Source organism: Sinocyclocheilus rhinocerous, unplaced genomic scaffold (assembly GCF_001515625.1).
Source record: "Sinocyclocheilus rhinocerous isolate Xijiao unplaced genomic scaffold, SAMN03320098_v1.1 scaffold1180, whole genome shotgun sequence".
In the NCBI taxonomy this organism is placed as follows: Eukaryota; Metazoa; Chordata; class Actinopteri; order Cypriniformes; family Cyprinidae; genus Sinocyclocheilus; species Sinocyclocheilus rhinocerous.
This window is the reverse complement of record NW_015665886.1, coordinates 1,166,243-1,176,268: the sequence shown is the minus strand read 5'-3', so window position 1 is coordinate 1,176,268 and position 10,026 is coordinate 1,166,243. Positions and strand designations below refer to the sequence as shown.

The 10,026-nt window shown below is 42.6% G+C and overlaps 1 protein-coding gene across 3 annotated transcripts in view; it reads left to right on the top strand.

Annotated features, from left to right (window-relative positions):
- Positions 1-7,360, top strand: part of LOC107731627 (microtubule-associated serine/threonine-protein kinase 2-like) — a 31,710-nt gene extending 24,350 nt beyond the window's left edge. For all 3 annotated transcript variants that reach the window (XM_016542755.1, XM_016542754.1, XM_016542752.1), the window contains 5 exons: positions 950-1,176; positions 1,265-1,387; positions 1,469-1,605; positions 1,730-1,914; positions 2,133-7,360. In XM_016542755.1, coding sequence (XP_016398241.1) covers positions 950-1,176; positions 1,265-1,387; positions 1,469-1,605; positions 1,730-1,914; positions 2,133-4,078 — 2,618 coding nt within the window. In that variant the 3' untranslated portion in view covers positions 4,079-7,360. The remainder of the gene's footprint in view (positions 1-949; positions 1,177-1,264; positions 1,388-1,468; positions 1,606-1,729; positions 1,915-2,132) is intronic.
- The last annotated feature ends 2,666 nt before the right edge of the window (positions 7,361-10,026 follow it).

Here is a 10,026-nt window from a genome sequence, read left to right as displayed (position 1 = left end):
ATTTTGTGTTGGGCGATGGACCTTGTTGGGAAACCAAATACTACATTGCCGGTCTGGAGCCATCTCCATTCATATCACCCATCCGCGTTTGTGCTTCTGTGTGTCTTCAAGTTCCCGTGAACGCAAATGCCTGGCTGGTCAGGTTTGGTGAGGCTTTCTCCAAACTGGCCAAATACAAACGAGACAGCGATAAATGGATGTTAACAAGAAATGTGTCAACGATTCCTATTTCAAAGAGAGCGCGTGCAGACGAGGAGTTAATGCGCCCGCTTGCTTGGCTGTGGAACAGTGAACCGTGTCTACACCTGACACGACACCGCCTCAACAGGTTGAGTCTCTACACAGGACATTTGAACTTTGTGTCAGTACCTCATAAACAGGACGAGGCAGTTTACTGTCGGGGATTTGTCATGTCGTGTTGCGCCGCATCCAGTGTAAACAGCATTACTAATTATAATGAGTTCTTTAGTAGTATTTTGTCACGCCGCACCACTCGTGTCCGGTAGACAGGGTGTAACTTTCTTATTTAGGCTACTTTTTTATTTAACTGTATTATTTCTTTGATATTTATTTTAGTGTTTTGCTGACTGCGCGTTCACATCACGGAAGTGCTAAAATAAACACGCATGTTTGTTAATAGATGATCGAGCATCATTTATTTATTATTTGTGTTTCAAAATAATATATATATATATATATAAGTATATATATAATTAATATTAATTTAATTATATATATATATATATATCAACACTGCGCCACCGACAGTAGTTGATCCATTACCACCACGGTGGTAAAAATCTGCCACCGTCACAACCCTAACCAGGACCAACATGGACCATGTCTTACTAGTCATTTGATTGGATTGGCTGTCTCTATCGTTTAGAAATGTATGTGGAGGAAAGTCACACCTTAACTGCAGCACAATTTATTTTTTCTTGTCTGTCAGATCACCACGGTGCCTCTCCTCTGGCCAGTCCCATGTCCCCTCACTCTCTCTCGTCTAACCCCTCATCACGTGACTCCTCACCCAGCCGAGACCTGTCCCCAGCTGTCTCCTGTATCAAACCCGCCATAGTCATCCACCGAGCCGGCAAGAAATACGGTTTCACCCTGCGTGCCATCAGGGTTTACATGGGAGACACAGACATTTATACTGTGCACCACATGGTTTGGGTGAGTATGGCAGATTCTGTTATTCTTCTTGATGCAGTTAGACTGCACCAATTTGTGGTTTTGAGTGCTCTAACATATTGCTTTGCAGCACGTAGAGGATGGGGGACCTGCTCATGAGGCTGGACTGAGAGAGGGAGATCTCATCACACATGTTAATGGAGAGACTGTCCATGGACTTGTGCATACAGAAGTTGTAGAGCTCATTCTCAAGGTACATTGGCAGCCCTAATCTGATGAGCATTGTTGCTTTAGAAATTATTGATTTTCAGATTAATTTCTTTTTATGTTGCAGTGTGGCAGTAAGGTGTCCATTTCTGCTACGCCCTTTGAGAATACATCTATTAAAGTTGGCCCTGCACGCAAAACCAGCCACAAGTCCAAAATGGCCCGGCGCAACAAAAGAACCAAAACCAGAGAAGGACAAGACAGGTGAAGTCTAATGTTTACCATCAAATCCAAATACTTAAGACACAAAGTTCTTCCCATTTCAGTTCCTCAGACTTACATTTGCTATCCCATTTATGGTTTGTATATACTTGTATATCCACTACAGTAAGAAGAGAAACTCCCTGTTTCGTAAGATCACCAAGCAGGCGACCCTTCTCCACACCAGTCGTAGCCTGTCCTCTCTGAACCGCTCAGTCTCATCAGGTGAAAGTGTCCCAGGGTCTCCCACGCACATGTCCCCTCGTTCACCCACACAGGGCTGTCGTTCCACACCCGACTCTGCCCACTCAGGTGAAGCTCCATACAAACTAATGCTAATATGATTTTGATGCACGTAATGTCATGTCAAATCATGTTCTCAATTCATTTAACGTTGTCATCTACATACAATATTGTAATTAGTTCCCCATTATGAAATCAATATCCTGTCTTAAGTAATTTAATTCATCTTCATATTTCTTTTTAAAAGTTTAATCTTTAACCTTAAACTTTCTCTTTCTCTAATGCAGTTGGTGCGAACTCATCCCAAAGTAGCTCACCTAGCTCCAGTGTGCCAAACTCTCCTGCCAGTTCTGGTCAGATCAGACCCAGCTCCTTGCATGGTCTGGCTCCTAAACTACAGCGCCAGTACCGCTCCCCCCGCCGGAAGTCAGCAGGCAATATCCCATTATCCCCTCTGGCTCGTACACCATCACCCACCCCTCAGAGCACCTCCCCACAGCGTTCTCCTTCACCCCTGCCAAGCCACTCACTCATCACTTCTTCAATAGGCCAGTCTTTCCCTGTCAAACTCCACTCTTCACCTCCATTAGTAAGACAGATATCCCGCCCAAAGAGTGCAGACCCTCCTCGCTCTCCTCTGCTCAAACGTGTCCAATCAGCTGAGAAGCTTGCAGCCTCTCTTTCTTCTTCATCCTCCTCTCCTTCTCCATCCTCTGCTGCTGATAAAAAGCTGCCAGTTGGTGCCAGCCGCAAACACAGTCTTGATACCTCACATTCAGATTTTAAAAAAGAGATGCTGCAGCGAGACCCCAGTCTACAGAGCCTGCAGGAGTCAGCCAGTGAGACTCTAATGGGAGGAAGAGTGTCTCCTGCAGAAAAGGGCAGCCTGCAGAAAAGTTCAGTTCGTAAACTGGGCAGGCAAGAAGGTCCTGAGTCTGGAACTGGAACTCTGGGACTTGTTCCTGGGAAGAGTAAACTGAAAGACAAGCTGTCTGCCATACGCCAGGATCGCGCTGAGCGTCGCGAGTCTCTTCAAAAGCAGGATGCCATCCACGAGGTGGACTCCTCAGAGGATGAGACAGATGAAGGGTCGGAAGATAGCCAAGATGGACGTAGGACAAGCTATGTTCCTCCAGGCCATGTCTTGAGGCCTACTACTGTAATGGCCTTTCCCCATACCATCAGGATGGGACCAGCAGCTCCACCAACACTGGGACTGTTGCCCTCAACGGTTGCAGCCCCAGGCTTACCTCAGCCCAGCAGAGGACTGCAGATACAAAGCCAAAGTACCACTCAATCTCAGACACAAACTTCAGCCTCACTGTCAATGCAAGGTACCGCCAAGCCCCCAGAACCGAATCCTACAACCTCTATTGTGGCCCAAGGCTCCAGTTCAACACTAGCTGAAGAGTCAAAAGCACAGGACTCTCAATTCAGTGTAAGGCCTTCTCCACCTCAACCCAGCCCTCTATCCAGCACCTTTTCCACCCATGGTAGCGCCTTTACCTCTGTCAGCAAAGACCCATTTGTCAAACCCACAACACCTCCACTGGATTCCCAGAGGACCCCCAGAACTTCTGAGCCCAGGTCCAAAACCAGTGGTAAAATGGATCCTAGCACTGCTTCTGGAGTGACCATGGATATCCCTGTTGCTATCACACCAACTGGAGGCATCACCAAGGAGATGAAGGAGGCTGACAATCGCAGACAGGCTGCAGCTGCAGCTGCTGCAGCCTCTCCATCCACTCCCTCTGAGAGTGGAATGGACAAAGTCGTGTCTCAACTGGCCACTGTGGCTAAGAGTGTGCTTGGCCCTGTCAAACTCAACATCCCAGGTACTAAAGAGGCCTCGGAGCGGACAAAGGACCAGCGTCCCCAGACAGATCCCACCCACCCAAAGATAAAAGAATGTCGTCTGGAGCGTCCTGATTCTCCTGACCGCTTGAGCCCATCTGCTGCTTCTGGCTCCCAGTCTCCACTGTTGACTGAATCTCCCTCTAAACAAACATCATCCAAATCTGAGCCAGCCTCAACTTCTCAGCGATCTTTAGAGGTCCCAGGGACTTCCAAAAGGCCAACTCCTCCAAACTCCCAAGCTGGGGAAGAACATCAGGATAGACCAGGGACTCCGAGAAGTGGCACCGCACCAAGGCCTAGGTCTGAAGCACAATCTCAGGCCCAAGCAAAGCCTAGTTCCACTACTTCACGAGACAAATCCAACAAGACAACGTAGCAGCCTTGCAGAAAGACACATTTTCTCCAGCTTTAATTTAACTTGCTGATGACAGATAAATACACATTGTAACACAAAGCAGTTGTCCTGTTTAATGTCAATATCCCTGTGAAACGACTGTGGAAAGATAAGACAGAGAAAGAGATGGAGGGGTTTACAGATGATCCCAACAGCTTAATTTCAGAATGTTTTATTCTCTGCCATTTACTAAATAATTGAGGCTTCATAATTGTTAGTTTTTCTTGTTCCTTCTTTTTTAGTATTTTTCTCAGCAGCTAGAAAACCTGGAAAATTGCTTGGGTCTGGGCCCTGAGAGACAGAAACCGTGTCCACTTACAGTATATTACCTCTTCATATTATCTTTATATTACTTTAAGAATCTTCTCTTGTAGTAGGTATAGTTGTGCCTTAAAGCAACTCCTCAGCATTTCACTTGTATTTCTTTCTGCCTGTTCATCTTTGGAGGAAGACATATTGCAGCAATAAGAGTAGCGTATCCCGAGCAATTTTCACAAACACACAAAGTTGATTTCATCACACCTGTAGTATATAAAGAAAAACCAAACTGCGTTTTCTATCTTTCTCACTTGCACTTGTGTCAGCTTTCAATTGTGTCGGACAGCAGTGAGATGTATGTCTATGAAAATTCAACCTGAGATTTTCCCTTCGGCACAGCCATCACTAATGTTGTATATGGTAACTGAAATTTTGATGTATAATGGGGGAGAATGATGGCCATTAATTGCATGAATTACCTCTTTACATGTTACTCAATGTTTCTAATAAGAAATAAACATGTTTTTAGAAATTATTTGGAATTCCTCTGTATAATAAATCATGTGATCTTTGGCCATCATTCAGATCCCAGTAAAGTTATGTCAAGCTACATTTTAGCTAAAGACATGTCAAGACTTGTAACTTGCACATCATTATGTCTAGATTTTGTTTGGTTTTGCCTTTGTTCAGAATTTCAAGCGGACCATTTTATTTCTTGTTCTTCAGCTTGCCTGTTTTCGCTCATTTTAATATCTGGACCAATTAGCTGTTGTCTCTGTATATTTGTTTGCTTTTTTGTTTTCTTATTTCAGCAGACGCTGTGTGTGTGTGTGTGTGTGTGTGTGTGTGTGTGTGTGTGTGCGTGCGCGCCTGTGCACAGAAGCATGTTTGAGTATTTGTTTCTGTGGGTTCTTATATAATGCATATTTTAAAAAGTCTGTTATTTGTTAGTTTTATGCCCTAAACAATGGGAGTGTGTTTTTGACTGGTGTCCTATCTTTGCCATATCAGCTCTGTCTGATTCAGCCCTTTGTCATATACCAGGCAAAGATGTATTTGCACAAACCCTTTTTTATTTTGTGTGTCAATAATATGAAAACCAATAAATACAGTATCCAGTTAGATCCCAGTTGGGGTCTTGAGGGGTTTGACCAGAACTTTGATGTTTTAACCACATTTTACATTTATAATCAAAACCAGTTGTCTGTATTATGTTTCCACTCAGTTTACCACTCCATTTTTTTTCTCAGTGTTCAACACTTGCCCCTAGTATAAAAGGTCTAGTTGCTAAGAGCAAGTCAATCCTTAAAGTAAAGGCACTTTCCAACACACTCCTGCCCTCTTTTTGACCTTGCCCACATAGAAAATTGTGAAAAAGTGTTTTTACTTGGTCTTTATAACTGATTGTGATTTAGTCACATGATGATGGTATGTACAGTTACACTATAACCTTATTCATGTTTTGTCCATATAAAATGTGAATGGATGTCTTGCACACTTATGCTTCTTTAAGGAATGGAGCTGTTGATCGCATTGCAGCCTGAAGCTTAATTCCTGACTAACCTAATTAATCTGGGCACCATGATCGGTGAAAAATGCACTTGTGGTGAGAATGGCATTTGGATGAAGTTGGAAATGCATCTGTGGGCAGTCAGGTTTATTAGAGTGTTTGACCTGTTGGGTCTAGAGAACATTGATCGATCCTACACGCTAGTGGTCAAGGCGTAAATACATGGTTAAGAACAACGCTTAACCATTATGTCCACAAGTGATGACCTACAACTGAATCCCACTCCAAAGTTATCATTCTCAAACTTGAATCTCCATTTAAACTAAATTGGGAGGGCTTATAGAAACTGCCCTTAAATGTTTACATGTGTTTTGAGAGATCATTTGTAAACAGCACACTAGTGCATTATGTCTAAATAATGTGTCATAAGTGTAGTGCGAGTGCTCAGGCACATTTTGTAACTTAGATGATGGCAGGCAACTAGTGATTTCCTTTCTGTCTGCATTGCATTTGAGATTTTACAGGGTGTAAAGACTTTAAGAAACTGTTGCATTCACTCGATAAGCCTAGTATTTAGTTTTTCACTAATTTTTTTACACATAATCTCTGAAGACCTGCTTCACATTCTACCCGTTGTGCTCTTAACAAAAAAGGAAAACAGTGTGTAAATGTTAAATTCATCTCCGCTCCCTTTTCGTGAGCTGCCTTGGGCTGTAAAAGTGAACGCTAACTGCCTTCTCATGTACGTGATGGGGATGATGATGATGGTTGGGCTATTTGTTGAGGTGAAGTCTGGTGTCAGAAAGCCTGCGGTGGTCATCCATCAATGTCCCGCAGCCACATGCCACCATGCACGCACTAGTGAAGTGTAATCTCACACACCGTCTAGAGCAAATTTTGCCGCCACCTCTCACCTGTGGTATAGCTTGGCTCTTTATGATCGAAAAAAACAAAACTTTGGAGCACACATACATGTACTACTTACATCTGCCTACCATAAACACGCATATAGACTCTATGTCCAACCACTGCCCTCTCCTAATGTCTGTGTGTGTTTGTGTTCGACCCAAATGGCAGCACAGATGAGATGGTTTACTTTTATGTAAATATTTTTAGTTCTGGTGTTCTGAGTGTCTTTAATATGAAAAGAATTGAAGTTATTTGGTGTGCAATGGCCACTGCCTTAGACATGACACATAGATGGAATGGGACAATGACTAGATATTGTGTGTATTTTAAGACCTGGCACTCGGTATGGGAGTCAATGGTGATACAGTGGTGTTATGGATTTAGGGCACTGTCCATGTGTCAGTCATGCTTTGTCCAAGACTAAAGGAGACAATGTGGTTGTACAGACACAAGTGAAAAGAAATGGGCAAAGAAAAAAAATCTTCTAGAGTTAAACCAGTGCAATATCTTACAATTTTCTATTGTGGTAAGACGCATGTTTGTTGTTAATCCTACCTTATGAATAATAATAAAAAAATTTTAAGTAACTCAGCATGTGGCTTGTATTTATTTATGTGAGACATTAAGTTGGATCTACCAAACAGATGTTGCTAACAGCAAATGAATAATAGTGTTGCATTCAACAGAATGTTTTTCATCTGGAATGGAACTGCAAAAATGACTTTTCAAGCAAGTTTAAAACATGCCCGTCTTCCATTGCTTGGACAAACAGCACTACAACACTGAATATCAAAAGTATAATACTTATCTGCAGAAGTGAAACTGTAAAACAAGAAAAATAGAAAAGTATATTTCTTCTTGTACTTGGATGTAAAAGTAGTTGGTCTCTCTAAAGCTCTATTAAACACTCCACTTGGATGTTCTTTAGTAAAAATAAATAAATACCATATTAAAAATTTGTGACATTTTCCATGATGCAGTTAAATCTTCAATGTTGCATAGGAAGCCAGTTTTAAATGAAGAGTGTTGAAAAATTCACTCTCAGCTCATTTCCCCTTACTTTAGGCATGTTAAATGGATCCCTAATGGACCGTTATTTTGGTATTTGCTCACCCACCTGTCACGAGCTTGTTTCAGGAAATTCATTGCTTTAATGAATGCAGAAGACAGTCGGCACAAGACATAAACACCATGTTAATAGGCAGCATGCCAACGCTAGGCATTGACAAGACAAAGTAATGAAGTCCATTAGATTCTGGTGAGTGTGTGTTTTCTCGGGGCTCTCAGATGGGCTGAGTGTATGTTCGAGAGCTGTTATGCCCTGAGGGCAAAGACAAAGGGGTCAAAGGTTAGCTGGCTTGCTTAAAAGGCGCCCACCATAGGGGATAATTGGACTCTTGTCTTGCCTTCATTCACTAGTTTCCCATCAGCAGGCCTATTAAGAAAGTATACAGTGTGAAAATGTGCACACTTCAACCTGCTCCACAGACCCCCTCGCTTACCATCTCCCCACGGCACGCGAACCACTAGAGAATGAAGATGCTCCGTTGACCCAATGTGTCTCTTCCTCTCGGCCCACCCCCCTCTGACAGGAAGCTGGTGCCACTGATGGATTGCTGGCTGAGTCTGTCTCTGATACCCGCTCTACATGACCAGGTAAATTCATTCCATTCCTGCCTCTCTCTACACAGCCGCCCGTCCCAGCATCCACTGCCTGACAGCCAGCCTAATGGAGGGACCAGGCCAAATGGATTTCAGAAGAAAAGCGAAGGGGGGCAGGGCCTCAGGGGGGCAATAAATCTCCCCTATTTCAGAATTTATTTTCCCCAATCCTCTCACTTTTTTTTTTACTTCCAAGTTTTCTCGAAGAAATGGAAAGGAAGGAAAGGTTTCACTGCCTATTGATTCAATTTAAATGTGACAAGTCTGCATGCAAGTACATGAATAATTGTATCTTATTTACGAGTATGAGCCACATGTTGAACGTTAACCTTCCAAACTGACTCGGGTGCACTAGATAATAGGATACAAAATAAATGCTATCATCAGTTCGATTTGATATTAGATGTTAGCAATTAGTTTTACCTGCTTATAGTATGGCATAGAAGAATGGCAGGTGGAAGCTGCATTATAGGCTAATTGCTCTCTGTGGTACCACGCGCCACGTTTAATGAGCCTTATTCTGTGTGATGAATGTGCACACACACCCATAACCTGTACAGTGTGCAGACTTGATGTTGCCTGCCAGGCAAATAGTGTGAAAGTTCAGTTGCTGAGAGCAATAAATTAGCCCGTGGAGAAGAGAAATAGAGTGGGGTATTGGGATTTCAGCTCGCCTAATACTGCAAGCCAAGGAAATGGTGAAAGAAAGGATCTGAAAGCCTGTGGATTTTGATAGCAGTAAAGAAACTCTTAAGTGAACTGTGGCTGGTGGGTCATTAGGAAGGCCTGAACCTGACAGAAACTGAGTAGGCTATATTGCAGATTGTGAACATGAATGATTCAATAGCTAATTTTATATGATACTAAATTATTTAAATATTGACAGAATTCATTGTGAAATTCAGTTTCAGAATTCAAATGTGAATTCAAAAGTTTCATGGAGATTGGAGGATGATAGCCATGAAGTCATTTACAAAACACTAAATTATTAATTATAATAATTATTATTATTTTTTTGGAAACTCAGGTTATATTCAGGTGATACACAGCGGTTGTGTGTGTATATAGTTGGTTGGTCGTTTGTTTTTTATTTCTACGGCGTCAAGCAAGGTAACTCCGCCCACATTGGAATTGCATTGGAGGGAAGTACCGCACATTTTGTTTATCATCAAGTATGGATCGATAAGGAAATTGTGTAGCGGTTGAGAAAGTAAAATTGAGTGACATATCCCTGAGGTTTCAAATGGAAGACCACAAAACCAAAGTCGTCTGGAGATATGTGTTTTACGTTTTGCACTGCGTTGTTAGCAGAGTGCGCGCAGAGAGAACTCATTCACACACTTAAAGGGATAGTTCACCCAAAAATGAAAATTCTGTCATTAATTACTCACCCTCGTGTCGTTCCAAACCCGTAAGACCTCCGTTCATCTTCGGAACACAAATTAAGATATTTTTGATGGAATCTGAGAGCTCTCTGACCCTCCCATAGACAGCAAGGGTACTACCACGGTCAACGTCCAGAAACGTAGCAAGGAGATCGGTAAAATAATCCATGTGACATCAGCGGTTCAACCGTAATTTTACAAAGCTA